This window comes from Schistocerca serialis, chromosome 1, assembly GCF_023864345.2.
Source record: "Schistocerca serialis cubense isolate TAMUIC-IGC-003099 chromosome 1, iqSchSeri2.2, whole genome shotgun sequence".
NCBI classification, from domain to species: Eukaryota; Metazoa; Arthropoda; class Insecta; order Orthoptera; family Acrididae; genus Schistocerca; species Schistocerca serialis.
In genome coordinates, this window is record NC_064638.1 from 1,106,684,888 (window position 1) to 1,106,712,659 (window position 27,772).

A 27,772-nucleotide genomic window follows, 5' to 3' on the forward strand; every position below is an offset into this window, starting at 1 on the left:
CACATTGTGTACCGTGCTTCGTCACTCCGCACAGAGTATTTCCACTGTTCCATCATCAGTGCGGTTAAAGGCGCTGCAGTCTGGAACTGCAAGACCGCTACGGTCGCAGGTTTGAATCCTGCCTCGGGCGTGGATGTTTGTGATGTCCTTAGGTTAATTAGGTTTAACTAGTTCTAAGTTCTAGGGGACTAATGCCATCAGCAGTTGAGTCCCATAGTGCTCAGAGCCATTTGAACCATTTTTTTTGTTCCATCATCCAATGTTTACGCTCCTTACACTAAGCGAGGCGTCGTTTGCCATTTATCAGTGTGATGTGTGGCTTATGAGTAGCCGCTCGACCATGAAATCCAAGTTTTGTCACCTCTCGCCTAACTGTCTGTTGTGTACATAGTTCCACGTAGTCAGTGCGTACACAACTTTCGCACTAGAGCGCGCCCCGCTAAGCACAACAGCGCAGGCGCAGCGCTCGTCCGTCTCCACACTATGAGATGGCGCTGCCTTAGAGATGGACCAAATTCTGCTTCCGCCGATCTGCGTATTAATATGTAACGCAGCCAATGAGATTGCTGCTAACGTAGAACCTTTTCTCCTCACGGATCACACTCACGCAGTGATACATGAACACGCGAGGTATTATAACGAGTGTACAGACCTCCGATTAGTCAGCCTGCATTAGTCTGCATTTGTCTGTACCAGTCTATAGTCAAGTTTCAGTCTGCGCCTAATAAGATTACCATATTCCTGTGTATAGCCATGAAGATAAATGTATAGACACTTTGTCAAGTATCAGAGATATGTGAGAATAAGATCAACATACCAAGACCAAAGGAACTTCAGATTGTCATTTGTAAACAACATCCAGAATCAAGTTAAGTGATGTCTATGCTTTTTATTATTTTAATAAATGTGTGTGAAAATTAATCAAATTCTGTTTAAAGTTGGTCACCGTCAATCTGCTACTCTAAGCGTGCAAGTGGCATTTCTTTCGTCTGACCTTACGGCAGAAGTAAGTAACTGTACAGCCAGTAACAAATCCTGTCTCTCATCAAGATGCACATTTAGTCAGGATAAATGAGGTAGTATAGATTCTTCTCAGTGGAAATCAGTGAGAATAATTAATGACTCAAGAACAAATGCTTTTATGAATAGTTTACCTGGCATTATATTTATGATGAAATAAAAAATGACATAAAACTTAACCATTTCCCTAATTATTTGATAACAGTTTTCTGCATAAGCTAGGCAGACAGACATTAAACAGCCTTGGATCACTATAGGAACTATACAAAGGAAAAGTGAATTCTATCTATTGGCAGGAACAACTAAAGTTTCTGTAATTGTTGCATACTACAAAAACTATCAAAATTACTAAGGAATGATATTAAAAAATCAAAGGCAGAAATCAGTAACTTCGTCAAGAGATGGAAACAAAATTCAAATGGCTCTGAGCACTATAGGACTTAACAGCTGAGGTCCCCTAGAACTTAGAACAATCTTGGCGAGAGACAAATCAGTACGTTGACATATTTTGCATATTTTTATTCAATAATTTCATATGAAATAATGTTCTGGGGTAACTCATCTTTAAGACAGAAAACGTACTGTAAGAATAATGTGTGGTCCTCACCCACCATCATCTTGTAGACATTTGTTTAAGTAGTTGGGCATTCTGACTACGGTTCCATTCCGTCTCGAAGTTTGTTGTAAATAATCCACTGCACACTTCTCCACACTTATGGTCTTTAACGCAGAGAGGGGTGCACAGCTCTGCAACTAAAATTTTTGATCACTTGTCCAGTGACATAAAACGTCTGACAGAAACCAAAGTAAAATTGGCCACTCCTTTTAGTCCGTAGAAGAATTTCTATTAATGTATTGCGTAAAAGGCGGCGGGTAGCAATTACTACCGCACATTTGTATATTTAATAATAGCATAAAATAGTAATAAAGTTTACAAATGTTCAGGATGTAGCCATACTTACAAAATAATTAGCGATTTGAATGTAAAATGACTCGTTCCATATCACTGCGATTTATCATGCTAATGATCCATGTGTAACGCCGGAAATGCATATCCTCCTATTACCATCGATTGCACTGCAAATTTTTTTCCTTATTTTGTTACCTGAAGATATAACATTTCTGTGTCTTTGTATATTGTAATTGTTTTACTATTTGTATATATTTATGCATTTATGTCGATGTACAATTGGTTTGTTTTGTAAATATTATTTGTATTTTTACGCTGGGTCTGGCCTAGGGAAAACTATGCTATCGAAGGAATACATCGATAGGTCGTGTGGAGAACCAAAGTGTTTAGGATCTTTGGTAGTGTTAACTCTGCCGCGTGGAGCGCGGGCTGAGCAGAGGGAGTCTGGCTGGGGTGGTGCAGTGGAGCAGGTGTGTTGTGTGACGCTCTCGCGAGTTGCCGCGCTTTCAGGGTTGCGCAGCATGTAATTGCGCTCGACTTGCTATGATAGTTTCTGACACAGTGTCGCGGACGGGAAGCATTAGCTGGCGCACATCAAGAGCCCGTTTCGCCTGGTGACCGTGTCGAGAAGAAGGCGCGCCAACATCCAGCTTCTGCAACAGCGACGGCCGACAATGAGTGACTGTCGCCACCTCCTCGATCGACGGCTTCAAACCTTCAATCAACCAACAAGGAAGACTGGAAGCACGTAAAGTTTTAGAACTGTATGGCAGACCTCAGCTTTTCAAACTGTTCCATTTTCGTAACTATAATTATAGCAACTTAGCATGAACATGTGTTGCTCATTGTCCCAATTGCATTACCAAGCAGGGTCCCTTCCTTTTCCGGAATGAACTCGAGTGTCGTTGAAATTCAAACGCCAGCATTAAAGTAAAAGCATTCGATTTCACTGCTTTAATTTCAAAGTTCAGTTAAGGTATTCATAGCTGGCTACAATATTTAGATTACACAAGCACAAATTAAGAGTGCGAGTTTTGTTTGCATATTTTAGCTTACCTGTGACTCCAGCTCAGCTTGGTACGTACTAAATTTTACTATTGTTAATTGTTCAGAATCATTTAATTCAAGTTCAAAGTTAAATCTCTTATTTCTAAATTGCGTAGATTCAAGTAGCTTTTGAAATGATTGTTGAGGTAGCCCAAGACTAACTGTATTTTACTGAATTTCGATATGCTTCAGAAACAAAGTTCACTATTAATCTCAGTCACTAAATTAACTTTCAATTTTCCGATTTTATTAATTCTTTTGCTAAATTAAGTCAGAGTGTAGCGAAATTTATTACTTCTGACAAACTTTCAGTTTTCACACGACACGTGTCAACCTTCAGTTGCCACACTTCTAGTGCTAATTACATGTGTAATAACCTTTCTTTTTCAGCTACTATAGTAATTGTCCTTAGGACTGGCGACCTTAATTTCCCCCAAATCTCAAATATCTAATTACCGCTAGTTAATTGTTGACGTAACGGCCGTACATTTACTTTCTTTATTAACTTTACCCCTTTTCAAAATTAATTTCCACCAGTTTCATTTGCATTTTTCCTTTCATTTAGATGTAACCCTTTCCTCCCTCTTTACCGACAGATTAACTTCGGTGACGATTGCTTTTCCCAAATTTCCATTAGGTACACGCGGTTTAATTTTTCACTGTCATTAAGGTCGATAAGTGAGGGGGAGGTTACACATGGAACACGAAACTAACTAACTTAACTATCTGACGTACGTTTGCTTCAAGAAATCAGCCATGACAGTAATTTTTCAGAGTTCTTGGGAAACCTGCAAAGGTACTTTCCTACAGCTCGCTCCAGACTGTAGCCTGATCTGGTGATTACTCCGACAATTTATATTGTGTCTGCAGTACTACGTTGTGCGGCTGTTCTGAATTCTGAAATTAGTACTCTCATAAGGTAAAATAATCCTTGCTGTTAACTTTCATACTTCGTAGGAAATATATATTTTTCGTTTTCTCTTCTTACCAGATCAAGTGGAAGTGTTTGTTTCTTATTCGCTGCCTAACACCTCCCATAGCAATAAATCAATAACTTTACAACATACCATATCGAATTTGATTTTTTTCTTTGGATTTCCTAAATAAATCCATCTTGTGGATGTTACGTAAGAGGAATGTTGACGATGAGAACATTCTATAGAGTGAAACTTCCTGGCAGATTAAAACTGTGTGCCCGACCGAGACTCGAACTCGGGACCTTTTCCTTTCGCGGGCAAGTGCTCTACCAACTGCGCTACCGAGGCACGACTTACGCCCGGTACTCACAGCTTTACTTCTGCCAGTACCTCGTCTCCTACCTTCCAAGCTTTACAGAAGCTCTCCTGCGAACCTTGCAGAACTAGCACTCCTGAAAGAAAGGATATTGCGGAGACATGGCTTAGCCACAGCCTGGGGGATGTTTCCAGAATGAGATTTTCACTCTGCAGCGGAGTGCGCGCTGATATGAAACTTCCTGGCAGATTAAAACTGTGTGCCCGACCGAGACTCGAACTCGGGACCTTTGCCTTTCGCCGGCAAGTGCTCTACCAACTGCGCTACCGAAGCACGACTCACGCCCGGCACTCACAGCTTTACTTCTGCCAGTACCTCGTAACCTACCTTCCAAACTTTACAGAAGCTTTACAGAAGCTCTCCAGAAGGTAGGAGACGAGGTACTGGCAGAAGTAAAGCTGTGAGTACGGGGCGTGAGTCGTGCTTCGGTAGCTCAGTTGGTAGAGCACTTGCCCGCGAAAGGCAAAGGTCCCGAGTTCGAGTCTCGGTCGGGCACGCAGTTTTAATCTGCCAGGAAGTTTCTTATCAGCGCACACTCCGCTGTAGAGTGAAGGTCTCATTCTGTTTCTATAGAGTGATTCTTCTTACACTTCACAGTGCCGAAACCTGTGAGAAATGTGTCTCAAAAATATAGGTGTATTTTATGTATTTCAATTACGTAATTTCTTTGATGACAAGGTGTAAGGTGTCTAGATTTATTATGTATTACAAATATCGTTTTAATCAACGAATTAAAATAGTCGATACAGTGAAGCTCACTCCATTGTGGAGCCTGTCGACAAACAGCTCACTGATGATAGACCCAGCTACATTTCTTTGTACCTCCTGTCTCCAGCTACAAAGTGAACAAGGAATAAATTGTTTTGATTTTCTGTATGTAATAGAAGTATTTTTCACAGTGAGAACTGTCTTTATTTAGAGAGTGCGTTTCAATGAAATGAAATGAGCTGTTAAAAGTTGGGCGTTGCGTTTCTCGAAGTCGCAGCTGTTACTTTACTTCTTTCGACCACTGAAAGAGAAGAAAAAATTGTCGTTAGTTTTGTAACAATAACTGTGTATAACGAGAGATTAAATACACAAGGAATATGGTTTACATGCTGTACAATTGACATAATGTCATTGTACGAAAGTAGTAAAAATAAAGACGGCGTTAAGAATGGTGAAAGGTGAGATGGAGTGCTCGTTATTTTTGAGAATATTTCTCCTGGGGGACAGCGGTCTGGCTAAACGAACTATTAAAAATCGATTAAAAAGTCTAAACAGCAATAAAACATTTATTTACAATAGGTACCGGTGTCGGTCAGAATGTGACCATCTTCAGATCATTTACATCATAAAGGAATTGCTGATTGAGGAGTTTGGTTTCAAAAGGATTTTCAGAGACCACTATCAGTCACAAAGTTTTGTTGACATACAATAATTATTTAATGAAGCTACATATTTCCGGGTACAAAACTAATCATCGGGGTATAACAGAAATACAGAAAATATTATTACAAAATTACATATCGATATTAAAGTAGTTTTTTACAGTCCCCGCATAGAAAGAAAAGGGAAATCTAACGATTAAAACATCACATGGTCACATTCTCTCTCACTGTAATATAATTTGATGACAAACATCAGAGATGTGACAGTATGATTTGCACAATACTTTCCAACTAATACATGGCACCATGACTGAAACATCGATAGTTAAATCGAAACAAGCTTTGTTCTGACCGCCATCTACTTCCTACTCCACTCCACCTATTCTACAGTTAATTATGATGACATGTTTTATGTTTCCTTTGTAAATGTATGAACATTAATTAACAAGATACAAGGAACCACAGCAATGGAGGTAAGTGATAGCACCACAAGAAGACATCCCTTTCGTACGTACTAAATAAATGATTATTTAATTTTTTGTGTGAACAGCAGACCAACAAACGAAGTGAGTACTCCCACATTGAAGGCTTATCTTTTTTTTCTCCACAAGCGAAGACTGTAAAGGACAACGTTAATATGTATGGGCATTTTTGTTAAATGTTTTTTTTTTTACTGCCATTGTAGCATGAAGGTAAGGTTTGTGGTTCGAAACATATTACTTCATTAAATAATTTTAGTAGGTCATCATAATTTTGTGACTGGTAGCAGTCTGTGAAAAATCTTTTCCTGTTTTGGAAACATTAACGGCCGATTAACAGTCATTATGGCTTCATAATAGGTTTGATATGCCCGTGTCATGGACTGCGCGCTGAGGTAGTCCGTCCGAGGTGTCGGGTCACGCTCACTGTGGACTTCACCAGTGTCCGAGGGCCTTCCTAGGCCACGACGAAGACCACATGGCGTTCAGCATACATAAAACTGTAGACAACTCACCTACTCGTGTGACCACGATGGGCGTGCGGAGGCTACTTTAAAGCTCAGTACAGGTAACGGCTTCAGCTGTGGCTTGCCTTACGCCGAGAGGCTAATCTCGCCTACACGAGTATTCTAGAACGAATACCAAGTAGCCTGAGCTCGGCAGTGGTTAAACGTGGCTACCTCACAACTTAGATTCACTCTCACTTTAGGGATTGCCCGGTGGCGCTTTGTGGAAGGAGCGTGAGTTACTCACTGCTGGGAAATTCCTTCCGTGGAAGGTATTTGAGCCACTTACATCTCGGCCGAGTTCCAACAACTGTCTCTGATATTTCGATCTCGGGACCATATACAGGAGTGGTAACGGTGCAGGCACAATAATTTGTACCTCAGTCACGTATTATGTCTAGTGTAAAAGTAGGTCGTTTGAAGACTGTAGGTAAGATACCTAGAAATATGATGCATATTTTCAAGGTGAGCAATGTAATAAAGAAAAGACCTAACGAAACGCAATCGCAGGACCTAAGTGAAATCTATCGCTTAAAACGGTAGATACGAAGCCGAGCCCGAATTTAACTTCATGAGCTACTCACTATTTTGCGACATGCCTTTTTCTGTAGCCTTTTAGGCTTAAGTTTAGAGATCTCTAAGATTATACAGGTTATAGAGGCTGGCAATATATTACTGTGTTTATACGTAACATCGAATTTATCACGTTATTTTTGGGCTCGTACTTTTCACAGGTAAAGTGTTAGTCAAAGCGAACTGCAAATATCCTGAGTGACTCAACAAAATTAATATCTAGGACACAAACCACATAAGATTTACTATTCAGTGCTTAGAAACGTAATACTGTTCGACTTTAGTATTTGAAAACTAGGAGTCTAATCATTCACGTGAAATTCTCAGAAATAGGGGGATTCGCGACGAGGCAAAGTAGATCTAATAATGGAGGTTAACGCTGCTAACTTCTTTTATCTGAAATAACTTTCCGAAATGCTAAAAATATTACGAATCTCTTATCATGGAGGTGAATAGTGACAATGAACACGTGAAATGAAGACCAAAGACTTTTCGCCATTTCATTGTCCTAGATAGTGCAAAGCGTACTTTTTCGATTAAGTCCCGTTCTAATTGCGCTCATATTTCTCCCATGGCCTACAACAGTGAAAAATACAATACTACTTCGGCACAATACTTATTAAATTTTATTGTACACTCATACTTGTTGAAGGAGATGTTCAACACCCATTTGGCTGCAATACTCCAGTCGCCTCTCTAGTGAATTATTAATTCTTTCAAACACCAACAGATCACTTCTTAAAGCTTGATAGCATTGCGCAATTCGTTTCTCCGCTCCGTCAACCATAGCAATGGGAGTGCTGTACACTGCACTTTTAAGAAGACTCCAAACAGGATAATCCAGAGGATTGGAAGGGTAGGTAATGGAGGTAAAATAACAGATCTTGTCCAAGCCATTCTCCTGGGATCACATTGGCACGTTAAACATGGTCTTTCATTATCATAAAAATATGCCGGTTCCTCATTATGCGTGTACCACACACCCCAAGGTTGGACAAGAGAAATTTTTCAAGCGATCCTGGAAAATTCCGTCGCAGAAACCGATGGTATTCTCGACGGTCGAGTTTTCGAAGAATAACTGCCCCTATGAGATGGTCACCTAATACCGCTAACCACAGACTATACACATTCAGTGAAAAACTTTGCTAATATGATGACTGATGACTCATGAACAGCCATCCGTTGTGGCCGAGCGGCTATAGGCGCTTCAGTCTGGAACCGCGCGACCGCCACGGTCGAAGGTTCGAATCCTGCCTCGGGCATGGATGTGTTTGTTGTCCTTAGGTTAGTTAGGTTTAAGTTGTCCTAAGTTCTAGGGGACTGATGACCTCCGATGTTCAGTCCCATAGTGCTCAGAGCCATTTGAACCATGGATGTGTTTGTTGTCCTTAGGTTAGTTAGGTTTAAGTAGTCCTAAGTTCTAGGGGACTGATGACCTCCGATGTTCAGTCCCATACTGCTCAGAGCCATTTGAACCATTTTGACTCATGAACATCGTACGTGGGTTTACGTCAAATATGAGCCCAATTAGATGTGGACTCATGACAGCTTAAACTCTGCTGGGGACATATTGAGTTAGTTGCCTGAATGTCTGTGCAGGAACTTCCCGAAGAAAACAAATCACGAAGGGACTGATGTTGGATGCTGTGGTCTGAAGCGAAGTGAACGTACTAATGTATACCAAAGGCGTTGCACTCGGTTCAGGTCGAGATTGTGACCAGGCCAGTCCATTTCAGAAATTTTATTGTCCACAAACCATGGCCTCACTGATGTTGATTTATGATATTGTTCATTGTCGTGCTGAAATAGTTATCTTATACGAACCTTGTTCTTCTGTAAGCGCTACAAAATGCTGTAAAATACATAAGCATTTAGCGTTGTTATCAGCACAATAAGGGGACCACACTCTAACCATAAACAACACCCCTATATTTTAACACGACTTTCTCCGTATTTCATTGTTGGCACTACATGTGATGGCAGGTAGCGTTCTCCAGGCACTCTCCAATCCGAAACACTTCCATCGGATAGCCACTGGGGAAAAGCGTGATTAATTACCCTATTTACTCGTTTCCACTCATCTATTGCCCAGTGGCGTCGCCCTTTACATCACCACAAGTGTCGTTTAGTACAGACTATGTGTGGCTTACGAGAAGCTGCTCGACCATTGTGATGATGATGACGTCCCATACCCCGAGGAACGTAGGGGACGTTGCGGGAGACCCGCGCCACCGACTAGGCAACGTCCTAGCGAAGGTGGTTTGCCATTGCATTCCTCCAACCGTAATGGGGATGAATGATGATGATGAAGACGACACAACACTACCCAGTCATCTCGAGGCAGGGAAAATCCCTGACCGCGCCGGGAATCGAACCCGGGAACTCGTGTGATGGAAGCGAGAACGCAACGCTCAGTCATTGTGCTAGTTTGCCTGCTCAAGAGTGATTCCTTCCACTGCATTTACTCGATGTTTCTCAGTCACCGCCCTCAATGCTCGACAGTGTTTTATGCTAAGGTGGTGGTGGTGGTGGTTAGTGTTTAACGTTCCGTCGACAACGAGGTCATTAGAGACGGAGCGCAAGCTTGGGTTAGGGAAGGATTGGGAAGGAAATCGGCCGTGCCCTTTCAAAGGAACCATCCCGGCATTTGCCTGAAACGATTTAGGGAAATCACGGAAAACCTAAATCAGGATGGCCGGAGACGGGATTGAACATTCGTCCTCCCGAATGCGAGTCCAGTGTGCTAACCACTGCGCCACCTCGCTCGGTTATGCTAAGGTCAGTGGTAGCTTGTTATCACACATTCGAAATTAAGTCACAGACGCATTGATTGCAGATCAATGTTTGACATATCGTTTTTGCTTCTACCGTATGGTTATAAGTAAATACACGAAGGTCCAGTGTGGGCTGTAATTATCGTAAGGCAGCGAAAATTGGAAGATAAGATAATACTTTAATGCGGAACCGTTTTACGCTTGAAAAACAATAGTTACTTTTTTGGCCACTATGTGCAAATTTGGTACTGTACAAACTCTAGCCGACCCCTCCGGTCATCATATTCAACAAATCGTGTAAGCGGCAGTTAATAATACAATCAACATTATGCCATTCTTACTACTTGATTTAACTTTCCTGCCCACGTCCCATTTCTAATCCGTTACATACGGAAACATTTTCATTCATCTTCCTTGCATTCACACACCAGATTTGCACCTGGTGGGCAAAATTGGAACTTTTTTTTCCTGAGCAAACCAGTGCCGTATTAACGCAGTAACGTATTCAATGAGTTTCGCTGTCATACAATAATTACAGCCCACAATGGACCTCTGTGAATTGCTGCATTTTAATTGTAAGCAACCGGCACTGTCGTATACCTTCATATGTGTTAATGTACGCTGTAAATGACGATCATCCTGTATACGGATGTTAATTAGATGGAATCTTCTCAATGGAAAAGATGTTGGATCAAAGTCGCTGATTTTAAAAAGAAGGCTACGTCGAAATGGCAAAAATATTTGTTATACAGAGTGCTCCATTGATAGTGACCGGGCCAAATATCTCACGAAATAAGCACCAAAAGAAAAAACTACAAAGAACGAAACTCGTCTAGCTTGAAGGGGTAAACCAGATGGCGCTATGGTTCGCCAGCTAGATGGCGCTGCCATAGGTCAAACGGATATCAACTGCGTTTTTTTTAAATAGTAACCTCCATTTTTATTACATGTTCGTGTAGTACGTAAAGAAATATGAATGTTTTAGTTGGACCACTTTTTTCGCTTTGTCATAGATGGCGCTGTAACAGTTACAAACGTATAAGTACGTGGTATTACGTAACATTCCGCGAGTGCGGACGGGATTTGCTTCGTGATACATTACCCGTGTTAAAATGGACCGTTTTCCAATTGCGGAAAAGGTCGATATCGTATAGATGTATTGCTATTGTAATCAAAATGCCCAACGGGCCTGTGCTATGTATGCTGCTCCGTATCCTGGACGACATCATCCAAGTGTCCTGACCGTTCGCCGGATAGTTACGTTATTTAAGGAAACAATAAGTGTTCACCCATATGTGAAACGTCAACCACGACCTGCAACAAATGATAATGCCCAAGTAGGTGTTTTAGCTGCTGTCGCGGCTAATCCGCACATTAGTAGCAAACAAATTGTGCGCGAATCGGAATCTCAAAAACGTTGGTGTTGAGAATGCTATATCAACATCGATTGCACCCGTACCATATTTCTATGCACCAGGAATTGCATGGCGACGACTTTGAACGTCGTGTACAGTTCTGCCACTGGGCACAAGAGAAATTACGGGACGATGACAGAGTTTATGCACGCGTTCTATTTAGCGATGAAGCGTCATTCACCAACAGCGGTAACGTAAACCGGCATAATATGCACTATTGGGCAACGGAAAATCCACGATGGCTCCGACAAGTGGAACATCAGCGACCTTGGCAGGTTAATGTATGGTGCGGCATTAGGGGAAGAAGAATCAATGGCCCCATTTAATCGATGACACTCTAAATGGTGCAGTGTATGCTGATTTCCTACGTAATCTTCTACCGATGTTACTATAAGATGTTTCATTGCATGACAGAATGGCGATGTACTTCCAACATGATGGATGTCCATCACATATCTCGTGTGCAGTTGAAGCGGTACTGAATAGCATATTTCATGACAGGTGGATTGGTCGTCGAAGCACCATACTATGGCCCGCACGTTCGCTGGATCTGACGTCCCCGGATTTCTTTCTGCGGGGAAAGTTGAAGGATATTTGCCATCATGATCCGCCGACAACGCCTGACGACATGCGTCAGTGCATTGTCAATGCATGGGCGAACATTACGGAAGTCAAACTACTCGCTGTTGAAAAGAATGTCGTTACACGTATTGCCAAATGCATTGAGGTTGACGGACATCGTTTTGAGCATTTATTGCATTAATGTGGTATTTACAGGTAGTAACAGCATGCGTTCTCAGAAACGATAAGTTCACAAAGGTACATGTATCACATTGGAACAACCGAAATAAAATGTTCAAACGTACCTACGTTCTGTATTTTAATTTAAAAAACCTACCTGTTACCAACTGTTCGTCTAAAATTGTGAGCCATGTGTTTGTGACTATTACAGCGCCATCTATCACAAAGCGAAAAAAGTGCTCCAACTAAAACATTCATATTTGTTTAGTACTACACGAATATGTAATAAAAAATGGGGGTTCCTATTTTAAAAAACGCAGCTAGTATCCGTTTGACCTATGGCAGCGCCATCTAGCGGGGCAATCACAGCGCCATCTGGTTTCCCCCTTCAAGCTAGAGAAGTTTCGTTCTTTGTAGTTTTATCGTTTGACGCTTATTTCGTGATATATTTGGCCCGGTCACGATCACTGGACCACCCTGTATATTAATCACGGTTATCCTCTACCAGGCATGTATTGGTACGTACAAGTTGATAGATCCACTGGAGGAGCTGCTGCTGGACTTGCTGAAGGAGCCAGAGATGCCGCCGGGTCTTCCGCCGCCGCAGAGAACGCAGCCGGGCTGGTGGAAGCCGCCTCCGAAGCCCGGGTGGTGACGACCGCCGCCGAAGCCGCCCCCGTACGGTGGGCCAAAGGCCGCCCGAGGAGCTCGGGGCGCCCCTTCTGCGAACACAAACAGCGGAGCTTCAGCTCAGGCCAGTCTGGTGTCCGGCCAACTACGCAGCCCAAATCCAGCAGCTGAGGCAGCTCATGCAGCTGTGGCAGCTCAAGTAGATAAGGGAGTCCAGATGGTACAAGGCGGCAGTCCTGCATGGCCAGGAGAAAGAGGCGGTTTTCTGCTGGATACCTGGACACAGAGGGATCAAGAGGAACGAGGTAGCTGACAACAGCGAATGCATCTTGCCAGGAAGACAACACAGGCTGTGCTAGGATAGCTAAAGAAGATGGTGATCCATGTGTGCGAGACACAGTTGTCGGAAATGACAAGCGACAAGCTGAAGTCAGTTGACCGGCAATACGACCGTGGCGCATTTCCTTGGAACCTCAGTCGAGGGTATCAGACGGATGCCATATTCCTTGACTTCCGGAAAGCGTTTGACTCGGTGCCCCACGGCAGACTCCTAACTAAGGTACGAACATATGGGATTGGTTCCGAAATACGTGAGTGGTTCGAAGACTTCTTAAGTAATAGAACCCAGTAAGTTGTTCTCGACGGTGAGGTTTCATCGGAGGTGAGGGTATCATCTGGAGTGCCCCAGGGAAGTGTGGTAGGTCCGCTGTGGTTTTCTATCTACATAAATGACCTTTTGGATAGGGTGGATAGCAATGTGCGGCTGTTTGCTGATGATGCTGTGGTGTACGGAAAGGTGTCGTCGTTGAGTGACTGTAGGAGGATACAAGATGACTTGGACAAGATTCGTGATTGGTGTAAAGAATGGCAGTTAACTCCAAATATAAATAAATGTAAATTAATGCAGATGAATAGGAAAAATAATCCCGTAATGTTTGAATACTCCATTAGTAGTGTAGCGCTTGACACAGTCACGTCGATTAAATATTTGGGCGTAACATTGCAGAGCGATATGAAGTGGGACAAGCATGTTATGGCAGAGTTGTGGGGAAGACGGATAGTCGTCTTCGGTTCATTGGTAGAATTTTAGGAAGATGTGGTTCATCTGTATAAGAGACCGCTTATAAAACACTAATACGACCTATTCTTGAGTACTGCTCGAGCGTTTGGGATCCCTATCAGGTCAGATTGAGGGAGGACATAGAGGCAATTCAGAGGCGGGCTGCTAGATTTGTTACTGGCAGGTTTGATCATCACGCGAGTGTTACGGAACTCGAAGCAGAGCGATTTCGTCTTTTGTGATACCATGGGTCCCATCTCCTGAAATTCTGGAAAATTGTTACTATTATTTTAATTTTATGCAGAGAATTTAGATGGAGGCGACGATCTTCACGGTGACGCTGCTCAACAATAGAGGTACGTGAACGTGTTCTTCTTTTTCCTTTCGTGGCCGCTACCGTCAGTTTCAGTATATTTGCCGCGACCTTCAGAACCTGCAATCTTTCTTTTAATTTAATTTCGAAGTCCACACATTTACGTTCTAGGATGAATAAATGTATTTAACTGTAATTCTTTTTATCCAGGCCACGGGGGATGATTACACTCAAAATGTACGTGTCTTTATCCCGTTCGTATGTCCGCATACATCTGAATGTGTACAAGCGTAACTATATTTCCTACACAGTAGTAACGCTTTTTTTTTTTTTTTGCCACTCATTCGCGAATGTACGTGCCCTCTTATTTGACGTAGTCAGTCGGCCGTATTCTTTAATAACATTATTTGCAATATTCACTGGCTTAGTTTCCACAATTGATCTTTGCCTGTGTCGCAACAGCGTTTTACGCGAAATATTTGCTACGCGACTTCCACAATAACTTTTACTTCAAAATTTCGACAACCGACTGAATAAAGGTTTTTCTAACAACAACTAGCAAAACATAATAATATAAGAGGACGCGTTAAAAGCTGATAGTGAGATGTCGTATTTCGAAAAGTTCCCACACCGACACTTGTTTGTGTCTTTCAACCTACGTAGTTACTAAGTACAATGTTATTGTGTTTGCTCACAGTGTGCTTGTGTGTTCTTTGAGTGTATTGTGACTTGCAAGTCAGTTACTGTGTGACAGTCTAAGCAGTTGGTCGTGAATGGACGATGAGATTTACCAACACATAACTAACCGACATGCTTGTCGTGTATGAGAGTGTAGGAAAAATGCACTTCGTTTTTGTACTGTGTATGCGGCACGATATCACAATAGACGCCAACCACTTCGCCTCAAGTGCTAGAATTTCAGCGGAGATGTCCGAGCAGGCTGCAGTAATACGTTGTTGCGTGTCATCGGGCGTAGTTGGTATGTCCGTCTAGATAGCGTCTTTCAGCTTTCCCCACAGAAAAAAAGGTCTGGGGTGTCAAATCTGGATAACGGGCCGGCCAATGTACAGAGTCTGTGCTTCCAATCCAACGGTACTGAAAGAGTTCGTGAACACATGCTGTGGTACTTCGTGCCCTATGAGCTGGAAAGTCATCATATTTTTAGCACAGGTTCCTCCTAATCTTCAGAGCAACGCCTTCTAGCATCCATGGAAGATGGTTTGCTAGGAGGCTGCGATACTTGTGCGCTTTGAGTGTTCCGTCCATAAAAACCGGGTTTGTGCGCTGATGTATCACTATCTCACACAACACGCTTACACTCCATGGGTGCTGACGTTCCGCCTGACAAAGCAACAGGGGTTCTCAAGAGACCAATAGTGCATGTTTCGGTGGTTTAACTTGTCCCACTCGTAACAGAGAGAAATAACCATAGGAATAAAATAGGAGAGATCTGAGCTCGCGTGGGTAGATTTAAATGTTTATTTTTCCCAAGTGCTGAGTGTAACGGTCGAGAAAAAGTTTCAAGGTGTTTCTGTGGACCTTCTTCCAAGCACTTCGAAGCGAACTGCAAGATAGTGATGTAGGTAAATGACATCTAGCATATTCTTGAAGTCCTATATAACAGTTTTAAAATGTCACTGATTAATATCTCTTGTATTGTAGTGTTTCGGGATTTTCTGCGTAAATTCTAGAACTACTCGGCCTTCGACCGTCTCGAACACACGATATTTTAAATGTAAGTGTGAGATTGCCTATCTACTGGGCGTCGCCTGTCTGTGTGTGCAGATCCGATGTTTGTAGTAAGAAGACTGTAGACACGGCGGTCGAACGGCACCGACAAGTGTTTGCCGGTCGCGCCATAGAATTGTAATGAAAGAACACGTCAGACTCAAGGAACTTCTGTGTTATTCCGTACTGTTTTATAACTTTGACTATTGTACTATAATAATAATGTGCGACGAGGACCTAGCGTCGGGTAGACCGCTCGCCTGGTGCAAGTCTTTCAATTTGACGCCACTTCGGCGACTCGCGCGTCGATGGAGATGGAATGATGATGATTAGGACAATCGGAAAAAATCTCCGATCCAGCCGGGAATCGAACCCGGGCTCTTAGGATTGATAGTCTGTCGCCCTGATCACTCAGCTACCGGGGGCGGACGCTATTGTACTGAAGAAAACAAGGAAGAACAGCTGAAATATTGTTAAGTGGATGCTCGTCTTGGAGAGGATAAGGCGTGTATTCCGATTCAGTAAGAGAATGGACTTGGTTTTTAAGCCAACTTTCTCTTATGTGTAAGAGAACTTTGTTTCTAACCTTTGTATACGCGAGGAGACTTACTTGACAGTGTTTGTTTATGAGATTTGTAAAACTTTCGATGTTTGAATATACATCGTTAACTGAAGCAAAAGAAACTACCCGCGTCTGCTTATTTTTTATAAGTAGAAAGGGTCTTGAGAAATTCCTGTTCCTCGCAAATATACTTCGGAGAAGAAGGGAAAAGGAGGTTGCAGAATCAAGCTACCCAGCAAGGTACGTCGGCTGACAATCTCAAGTAAGTTGTATCGTTAAAAAAGTGGGAGTTTACACACATACTTCCCCACTTCATGTCGTCCAAAGCGTTTGAGTATCCAATGCAAAGAAAGAAAATTGCGGAAAAACTGTCTTTTAAAACCAATGACCTGACATTTAGGTCGTAAAGTAGTGGTATATTGTGAGTTACTGCAAGTGTGGGTTTCACAAAATGTAGACTATAGTGGGTGTGTTCATCCATGAGTAAACCTAAATACCACGGAAACAAGTGATTACGAATTAGCTAGACCTCCTTTCTGAAAAGAAATCATTAGTGTTATGAGAAGGTTAGATGATGTTTTGACAAAGTGACAAGTGAAACACGGTTGTCAGGCTTACACGAAACGACATTTGTACAAACTGTACTTATGAATTTATTATAATGATAGCAAAACAGTACCTATTCGCTAACCTTCCTTCTTGGATACTGTGAGTAAATTTAGGAGCTTAGTTCTACCTCCTGGTAATATTAGAAATTAAACAGAAACAAAACTACATTATAAATTTCCTGTATTAATGTATATCATCTTAGTGAACATCATAGATTTGAAATCCACTTCTGAACGAAGATCTTATTCAGGCTTCAGCACGCTCCATTGATTCAGCCAAATGTAGTCATATTGCTCCTGCAAGCTTCCTACCTCATGGCATCTGCTGCCTTACATGAGATCGGCCTCTAGATCTTCTCTTAAGTGTTGGAATCCAATCAGCAAACAACGCCCTTGTTGTCAGCAACCTGTTAATCGAATAGGTGGTCAGTGTCATTGGTTTGCCCTTGTGCTCGATTCTCAATCCTGAAAATACTACCACGACCGGACGTTGGCCCATGGTGCTCTCACATCAAGAACTCGGTGTACTTAACCAGTAAACTAAATGACACAATTGTCGAGCCGGACGTTGTTTACCTGTTTACTATGGTTCCACTTAATAATGTGTTGCTATAGGTGAATCGGATGATGTTATTTCGGTTGGCTAGATTAATATTCTTGAAAAGGTTACAGGGCAGGAGACAAGGACTTGACTAAAAGAGACAGTCAGATGTCCAAGTTTGGCCTCTCAGCATGGCAGGTGAGAACTGATTTGGTATCTTGACCAAAGAGACAGTTGAAGTTGGACGAAAAGCATCACATACCGCGACAAGTTGGTTTCGAAAGAGAGGGAATGGTAGTGGAAAGGCAGCGCAATGTCTTAGAAACGAATGTTCAAAATAATTGAAAAAATATGTTTCCTAATTGCCTAACAAACTAATGGTACAACTTCGTAATAAGTATCTACTATGTACTGATCCGAAAGGATATAATTTGTACGATATTTGTATATTATTTTCTTAGAAGTTTCTGGCGTTGCCTATTAACACAAGTGGAAACATCATGAACTGTAGGTACAATGCTACTGGAAGCTATTACTCTCTGAGCCTTTCGGCCTTTCAATTGCAGGATAACAGCGGTGAAGGGGGAAATAACTTCGAGATATCAAGGAAATTGTCTTACTGCTGGTGAATGTTCAATATATGTTCCGTCATCTTCAAACTGATACCAAATGTAAACGTCTTTGAACATATAGATGGAGAAGATAAATAGTTGTTTCATTTTGAGGCAAGACTGTGTTCGTTGACATCTGAAGTATTTTATTTAAAAAAAATAATAATATTATCTCTAAATGTAACAAAGAAACTAATTTTAACGCCGAGTGTATGACGTAATGTATTTCACAGAGACCTTCCAGACACATCAGAATGATTAGTAGTCTGAGGTAATATGGCGTGGGAGTCGTTAGGAACGGCTCGGTAGCCACGGTTTCGGAACTACGGTGGAAGAGCTTTTGTTGTGCCACACGTTTCAGAATTGTGCAAGCGAATCTAATATACATCAGCGGGAAGGCAAGTGACGTCATTTTCTGCGAACAAGTCTCACTCAGCCTCAGGCTGAAACGGCAAGCATCTCGCAAGCCTATTGCTTACAAAGGTTAAGTCTGACGATGATTTCAAGTGTGTCTGACACACACACGAATGGAAACACTTCAGTGTGGCCAAATTTTATTTGAGAGAGTCTAATTGGTGTTGGTGCTGTTAATTTCGTTAACAAACATATTGCGCCAGTCGCACTATTAGCACGCGCATGAGAACGACGCTTGCAGAACAGCACTGGACCCAACAACTCTTGTGTACACACGCTTCACGGTCGGAAGTTGAAGAGAATAGTAGTTACATTTCTAATGATTAAATAGCAATTAAAACTATTATGTCCAAATTAACCTCAACAAGTTGTAATGTCTATGTGACGCAAAGAACATCATTCCGTTTATTCTTGACCGTGGATTTCATAAAACCCAGCATTCAGTCATTCACGTGCAAATGATAGAGAGTTTATAATTATTAGTAATTCATTTTTAGGTTTCCCACCCAAGTTTATTGAAATAGATTAAAGAACAGTTTCCTACAGTGAGTCAATTAATGCACTTGCTAAGGCGGAACTAAAGTCATATATCAAAATTGTTTGAAAGGTTAATAAGATGGATAGAAGGCACAATAATATTACCCACACACCACAAGGGTAATTCATTCACTGATTTAAAAACCATAAAAGTAATAAATAATAAATTAGTTATGAACGCCTTATAGAAACGACGTGAGTCAGATGAAAGGCACAGTACCATATCATACAAATTACGAACTACGTTCTAATCTAATCATTACAGTTGTATTACATGACAAATTTATTTGATTGAAAAGTCTCTTGACTAACATCAGCTATTGAGTATGTCTGACTAACATCAGTGTAGTGTTTTCTACGTAAATGTGAAACAGAAGAATTAAAATGCAATCTCCCCAATTTTTTTATTCCTCCCTGCAACATCTCTGAAATGAAAGAAGGAATAGAGGTCGTGATGCTCATGGAAAATATTCTTTCAATGTGGGCGCTATAGCTTAGCATGTCAAAAGACATTAGTATTGTCTTATGTGGAAATTTCATTTTCGATCACTCAACGCAGATTCAGCTCGGTTGCTATAGAACCACACGTGTCTTTGGAAAGTACTGAAAATCGTTGACGTTTCTTGAGGTTGTCCCGTGACTAAGGAAGGTTGTTCGCACATGGCGTTCAGCTGTCACATCTGGTTCTATTCGACGTAATTCGCTTTAGTGACTAAAAAACAGCTACATTTTGCAACACGACTGCAACAGTCCACAAGTGGAGAAACAGAATGTCTGTTAAAACATTGTGAGAGTGTAGCTACAAAGAAAGTTGTACACTGACCGAAACTTCTTTCGTTCTTAGCTGACAAAAAAGTTTGTAATGGGCCTCACAATTCAGTGGCGTTAGGAAACGATCACAGTTCTAAATCAGTATTGCCAGCGCTTAATATAACTATGCAAATAGATACGACCTATTCTATTCATAACGAAACCTCTCTGGGGTACCACTCAAAGGAGCTAATTAAAGATGTAAAAAACAGAACGAAAATACCCTCAGGAATTGAAAAGTAACGACCGACAATATGGCCACACAAATGAAAAAATATTTAAACTTCACTACTATTAAAATTATTCAAAAAATACAATACTAATTTAATGAGGTTTGTTTGATAATTCCTACTGTATGGAGCGATTGTTGATACATAATTTCTGTGAGAATATTTCCCTAGTAATTAACTCTCATGTGAAGTAATCTTAAGATATGTTGCGATTTATGCAATATTTGCAATCAGAACTGTTAAGGAAACTTATCAGCAGCATTCCTGTATTTCTGTATCATTTTAGCCATATATTCACCCAGTAGATGTACAATTTTTAGAAACAGGTTAACACGAGGTTAATTTCCATTCATTACATGAACATGAATGGAGGAACATGCAGCTCTCAGCTTGTAAACCAATCTCAATGATTTATTGACAAAGCTGAGAGATCTACATGCTACATTGTCTCCTACATTTATGGCTACCAGCATCCTTCAACGACTGATTATTTCAGTCCTTGCTGTATACTCTTAAAGGCTATGGTACGGTGAGTAGCAAGACTCTCGACAAATTATTTTCAATGATGCAAACATGTATTACTAAGCGAATAGATTTCAAATCACGTTAATCAGATAGTGAATATACGACCTATTAAAAATTATGTTACTATTTCAATTATTTAATATACGTGTGAGTATGTTTGTTAAACATTGTTTCCCTATTCACTGAAAAATGCGATTCTGCTCATACTTACCACCCAGTTGCTCGGCAGCAGCTAATTTCGAGAGTAAGGGTCCATGGTAGTCTGTGGCAGCTGAAACAGAGAAGTACTTTTATTTCAGAAGCGCTGTCAACAAACAAATATATTTCAAGCTAAATTACATCTCTTGTGTGACACAACAGGCTACACATATGAATACCACTAATCAAATAAAAAGGCACATTATCTAAATAGTTCGAATGTTGTTGTATGTAAATTTGTTTGAGAATTCCTAGTTCACATAACTCGGATGACAACAAGTGTGGTCCTTTACAAGGGTACCATATGCCGTCCTTTCATTCAAGATTAGCAGAACCATTACTCTGTCCTGAACTACAACCTTGCTAACATACTTTTTAATGTGAAAACATATCTATGATGTTATCTTGTCAAATCTAATGCAGCAAAAACAAGTGAAAGACAGAAACTAACTAAAAGTTGACAGAACGAAGACTTTCACGACCAGATGGCACTGGTGCTGGTAAACTTTTCGGGGTATAAGGTCGAAGTCCACAAAACTCTTCTGTTCCTAACGTTTCGTCCAGAACTCCGCTGGACATCTTCAGAGCTGTTGAGTCTGCAGATGTCCAGCGCAGTTCTGGACGAAACGTTGGGAACAGAAGAGTTTTGTGCACCACGACCTTATACTCTGTAAGGTTTAATAGCAGCAGTAATTAAAAATTATTAGTCTATTAAATTTAAGACAGTTATGCAGCTGCTAATTCTTAATTCTGCCAGCCACAGTTGGTTTCCAGCTAAACTTGACATCAAAAAATATTAACACTTTCCTTATTAGCAATATCATCTTACGGACTTATTTTCCAGACCTAGACAGTCATTCTGTAATCATCCCAAGTCAGAGTAGTCCCTTACTCAGCGAAGAGGGCAACAAGTACAGAAACCCTGCATTGCCATTCTAGACAAGGTCCTACGAGCTGGAGGTGGTTTTCCAATGCTTTCCTCTGGCCCGTTATGCACACTGTCTGTGTTTTGTGGATGTCTGTGATGAGTAATTTTATAGTGTAGTGTTAGGTTTGCTTTGTTACGGACGAAGGGAAGGGGGAGGGTGAAATCCGATGCTGGCACATACACTACTCCTTTCTAATAGCTTTAACTCATCCACAGGATGGATCGTCGTCCACAGTGTCACATTCACTTACTTCATGTGACACTGTGGAGAGGTCTGCAACTTAATGGAAGGTATAGACGCGAAGGCAGTTGATTAGGAACTACACGCCATCACATCTCTTTACCATGCCGCAAAATTTTCCAGCACCGAAATTCGAACCTGTTTACCTCCAATCGAGCGCCACCAGCCGTACAAGCATTACTGAGCATGGCTACGGAAGCAGGTCTGTGATATTGTAGTTGCTACTTCAGTTTCCAGTACAAAGAAAGTCTACTCTCAGTCGTATTTCCGGCTTTATATTGTAGGAAATATTCGTCCATACAAAAATGCGTATACACCGAAGAGCCAAAGAAACTGGTACACCTGCTCATATGGTGTAGGGCCTCCGAGAGAGCGCAGAAGTGCTGAAACAGGACGTGGCATGGACTTGACTTACGTCTGAAGTAGTGCTGGAGGGAACTGATACCATGAATCCTGCAGGACTGTCCATAAATCCACAAGAGTACGAGGGGTTGGAGATCTCTTCTGAACAGCACGTTGCAAGGCATACCAGATATGCTCAGTAATGTTTATGTCTGGGGAGTTCGGTGGCCAGCGGAAGTGTTTAAACTCAGAAGAGTGTTCCTGGAGCCACTCTGAAGCAACTCTGGACGTGTGGGGTGGCGCATTGTCCTGCAGGAATTGCCCAAGTCCGTCGGAATGCTCGATGGACATGAATGGATGCAGGTGATCAGACAGGATGCTTACGTACTTGTCACCTGTCTGAGTCGTATCTAGACGTATCAAGGGCCCTACATCACTCTAACTGCACCCTCCACCATCTTTAACAGTCCCCTGCTGACAGGCTGGGTCCATGGATTCATGAAGTTGCTCCATACCCTTACACTTCCATCCGCTCCATACAATTTGAAACGAGACTCATCCGACCAGGCAACATGTTTCCAGTCATTGATAGTCCACTGTCGGTCTTGACGGGCCCATTCGAGACGTATGGCTTTGCGCCGTGCAGTCATCAAGGGTACACGAGTGGGCCTTGGGCTCCGAAAGCCCGTATCGATGATGTTTCATTGAATGGTTCACACTCTGACACTTGTTGATGGTCTATCACTGAAATTTGCAGCAATTTCGGAAAGGGATTTCTGTCACGTTGAACGATTCTCTTCAGTCGTCGTTGATTCCGTTCTTGCAGAATCTTTTTCCGGCCACAGAGATGTCGGAGATTAGATATTTTACCAGATTGCTGATGCTCACGGTACACTCGTGAAATGGTCATTCGGGAAAAGCCCAACTTCATCGCTACCTCGGAGATGTTGTGTCCCATCGCTCGTATGGTGACTATAACACCACTTTCAAACTCACTTGAATCTTGATAACCTGCCATTGCAGCATCAGTAACCGATCTAAAACTGCGCCAGACACCTGCCTTACATAGGCGTTGCCGACTGCAGCGCCGTATTTTGCCTGATTACATATCTCTGTATTTGAATACGATTGCCTATACCAGTTTCTTTGACATGTGAAGTGGAAAACTTACATTATATCAAAAAATTATAATACTTATCAACCTTTGATATTGTAAAAGTAATTAACGTATTCCATTCACGTGTCATTTAGCCCGTGGTACAAAAAAATTAATTATTATTACTGTAGTGTTATATTGTACAACTATTACTACTGAGGTGCTATTTCGTACCAGGTATTGTAATTGGCGGAAATTAATCATCGACGTTTCAAGACTGCGTTTGTGTACCTGAGATAAATTCCATAACTATCACCATACTAGAAACATATTCTTTGGACAAGGTGCAGATTTTCCTTTCCCCCAACTGACAGAACGAAAAATAACTACTGGAGTAGAAAATAAGGGTTAAAAATAAAAATACAATTAAATAATTAAATTAAATGGAAGTACTCTGTAGCGGAACGCCGTGGTTGATCTAATCGTTATTGCTTCTTTTATTTAATCAGATAGGAAGCACAGATTTTATTAATACAACTACCGGTTTCTACAGCCATACAGTCATCTCGAGATCCAGTGTTGCAGCATAAGAAGCCGATCGACGTAGGAACACATGAATTACCATACAATAAAAGAAAGAAAAAAAGAATAATAATATAATGTAATGCCGATGACATATGGAAGGAGTGCAGTTCAATGTTTCTTGACACTCCCAGAAATTATAAGTTTACTAGATTTTTGTTGAATCAGTCTAAGAGGACAACGAAATGGTTCCTTATAAATTCAACAGTTTATTTCTTCCTCCAGACTCCAGCTACTCCTTCCGAAACTATTCACATGAATATTAATTTTATATTGAATTGTGAATTGATTGTCCCTATAGTCCCCATACGAAATGCATCATTGTGTCCACCATTCCCTTTTTTCTCGTTGGTACTTTTTTCTGTGAGTGTAAGCGTAAGTCGATAGCTGGCGGTAGAATATGCAACGCCGTTAACTTGATACTTCAATCCATGCTCATTCAGAGGGTCAAATATTAAGAAACTGTTATTATTTCACTCTTTAACGTAATAGTTTAGACAGCGTTATCATCCTATTATGTAAATCAACTGAACATTACTACCAATCGTCTCAAGTAAAGAAACAAGAAGATTTCGGAAAAAATCATTATATGTAGCAACTGAAAACGTTTCATTGTGTAACTGGCATTATGATACAAAATGGATAAATCAGTAAAAGTATTTGTTACATGAGAAATCATTTGTATCTCATGGTTTTGAGTGATTTTTTTTTTTTTTTTTTTTGCTTTCCGTATCCTACACCCGGAAAGCTCAAAATACTGATTACTACAATTTCAACAGTTGTGTAGATAAATGATTTCTTCCTGAATTTACTTAACTTGGCACACCTTTTAACGACTTTTTTACGAGTTCACTGCGATATGGCACCTAACTTCCGCCCTCCTCTTGAATTACAGCGAAATATTTGTCTGCACTGAATGTTTTGTTCGCAAGACATTTTAGCTCTTCCGAATAGATTGGCGTAGATACACTTTTCGCATAGACTCGCAGCAAGGAGTTGGCAAAGGATAAATATGTGAGAAAAATGAAACTATTTCTGTCTCATATTCTGCAACACGTAAGTGGAAATTTTTCTGCTCTCCGTAAGAAAGCACTGAATGCAGCTTGTTTATGATGTTTGGAAGACTTATAAGTAACTGTCTGTGTTTGTTGGCTTTACGTGTACATTGATGCTCAGAGTCTGATGTAGATACGACAACAACTAATGCAGTCTGTCTATAGAGTGGTTACATATTTCTACACAGACGATTGCTAAGAGGGTAAAGCAATGTGTGTGTGCAGTTTGGGTCCGCGTCGTAGATTTTTCATGAAAACGTCGGGATAGAATCATAAGTGCTTTACATGAATATGTAATTTAATTATCAGTCCTTTTAGTGTAATGCTTTCACAGAACAGTATAATGGCTACAGAGTAGATAAATCACAAGTTTGGACCGTCATTCGCCGCTGTATACCAGCTACGTGTAAACTGCTTTGCGCTCGTTTTTCGTTTCCTTTCGAACGCTGCCGTAGCTCTCGCATTCGTCCGGCACTGGACCTTTTTGGCTTTTTGGATTCCGTCAGACGACAACTTTCCTCTGACTTGCGTTTTCCGTAAATCTGACCATATTAATGTACGAGTCATATGAGATGACATGTTTCATTACTTCGTAACTTTCAGTTTTATACCGATTTTCACTTATAATCCGGGGAATATTTTTATTCTCTCGCTTTGTATCATAGTAGTGCTCCGCAAGGTCTTTACAACGGCAACCGAATCAACGTCCGAGTTAAAAATGTTTCCACACCGCACCAATTTAGAACTAGACTCAAAACTAATATCCGTAACGATTATGCATATGCGCCTACACTGGCACGATGACGTCACAGACAAAACTACTGCGCTACTATAAACACTGTTGTTTATGCGGTATTAGTCTGAAAGATATTATCGATTCATCAGATTTTTTTTTTTTTCACACGAAAAAGTTCAACCGACGAGCGTATAGACATTTTCCAGTCAATATATCGGGCACAGGAAGATATGAAAAGAGTAGCAGAGAAAAGATTCATATGATGCGAATAGAAAATCAGTTGTATTTAAACGCTACAGATGAGAGCAGCTGACCTGAGAGACTGATGAGAAGAGCACAGACAGCCGCCAGGATTACCACCCGCTGTGTGAAGCACGCCGCCATTATGGTACGGGTAACGCAGCAGAGCCAGACGACACTGTGGCGCGTGTTTGAGTGCGTGCCCTCTTTTATACCAGCAGGAGGCAGACGGACGCCAAAGCAGTGGGTGCGCCGGCGCCGGTAAAGCCCCGCACACACTCAAATTGGCAAACAAGGCTACCGCAGAGGTTCTTGACCGCCTCTTCTCTGGATATGACGCCGCCCTAGCCTTGCTGACGTATTAAGATTTATTTAGAGTCATTGACCAAACATTTGGCAACCTGTCTACTCACTCAATAAACACGCGGGGACGGTTATAAGGGCGTTGTAAGGTGTGAAGCCATCTAAGACAACAGAGACATTCAGTCGTATTGCACCAGTCACCCATGCTTTACTGCGAACCTGGTGAGGCTTAGTGGCTAAAGGTTGGTACGTTTTGAAGCCCAGAACTGCCAACTTTTCACGATTTTTGAATGAATTTGCTGATCTACTCCCGTCACTAAAAGTGTAGTGTGTATGCCCGCACACCCACCGTCGTCGCGACTGCACAGATATCGCTTCGCCGTTTTCCCCCGGCAGCGGAGCTGATCTCAAACGTTTGTGTGTATATTGTCCCGGCTAGTTAAGAACCATTCCCTGCCGTGTGGATCGGGCATAAAACATCTCTGAATCACGTTGTGAATCTAATTGTGTGAACTATCAGTTGAGAACTGATCTCGTTTTCTATTTCCAGAGATATTTCATACACTTTCGACCATGACAGATCCAAAGACAATGATTTTATTTATTACTCGGGAATAACATAGCAATCGGGTTCCAGTCTATTTTTTCTCATTTTTGTTTCCAAAAAAATTTGATTTAGTTACCTTCGTAGTCAATATACCTTCGTTAAATCCTATTATCTGTCTGTAACAGGTGAATCAACTTTTCTCAATAACCCTTGAATATTCACAGATATACTTGTCTGTGTACTATCTCATTTTCGGGATTTAGAAAACACGGAGAAATTCTCGTATATATTCTGTTTCATTGACCCAACTCACTTCTTAAATTAATGAGAGTTGGCACTGGGGAATCAATGAAGAAGGAGATGATCCTAGTGTGTATCCTTTCGGTATAATAACGGTCAGCCCGTACCACATTCCATCGCGTTTCTATCACCAAAGATATAATTACCCATGAAACTGTCTTTTACCATTAATATCTGGCTTTACAATATCTAAGCTTCTTAATTCTCACGACACGATATTAATTATAGCTTCGAGTTCTTTCAGTGTCTGTTCAGCACAAATTTAGTCTTTTCACGGGCACTATATCTCACGTCTCGTTTATTAGCAGAATCGCCTTGACAGCGGTCGGCAAAGGTATTAGTATGATAAGGTCCAACTATTTTCTGTCCAAATAACTCAAAATAATCTATTATCCGCCACTTCAATATCTAATCCAGTTATCAGAATGATATTTAATTAGGCTTATAATACCTAACTTCCGACTACCACGGAACACTGCGAACATGCACCATTGTAAACAAAGACTC

The 27,772-nt window shown here is 41.3% G+C and overlaps 1 protein-coding gene and 1 non-coding gene across 2 annotated transcripts; one reads left to right on the forward strand and one right to left on the reverse strand.

The window, feature by feature from the left end:
• The first annotated feature begins 4,692 nt into the window (after nucleotides 1–4,692).
• On the forward strand, nucleotides 4,693–4,769 carry Trnas-cga (transfer RNA serine (anticodon CGA)). The gene has a single exon. It is a non-coding gene; the product is annotated as a tRNA-Ser (tRNA).
• A 182-nt stretch (nucleotides 4,770–4,951) lies between these two features.
• On the reverse strand, nucleotides 4,952–26,336 carry LOC126459261 (uncharacterized). Its single transcript, XM_050095849.1, has 4 exons — nucleotides 26,190–26,336; nucleotides 20,909–20,968; nucleotides 12,655–12,850; nucleotides 4,952–5,279 (listed from the first exon to the last, which is right to left on the reverse strand). Exons 1-4 carry the CDS (start codon nucleotides 26,257–26,259, stop codon nucleotides 5,264–5,266), a joined length of 342 nt encoding a protein of 113 aa, XP_049951806.1. The 5' UTR covers nucleotides 26,260–26,336; the 3' UTR covers nucleotides 4,952–5,263.
• Between the last annotated feature and the right edge of the window lie 1,436 nt (nucleotides 26,337–27,772).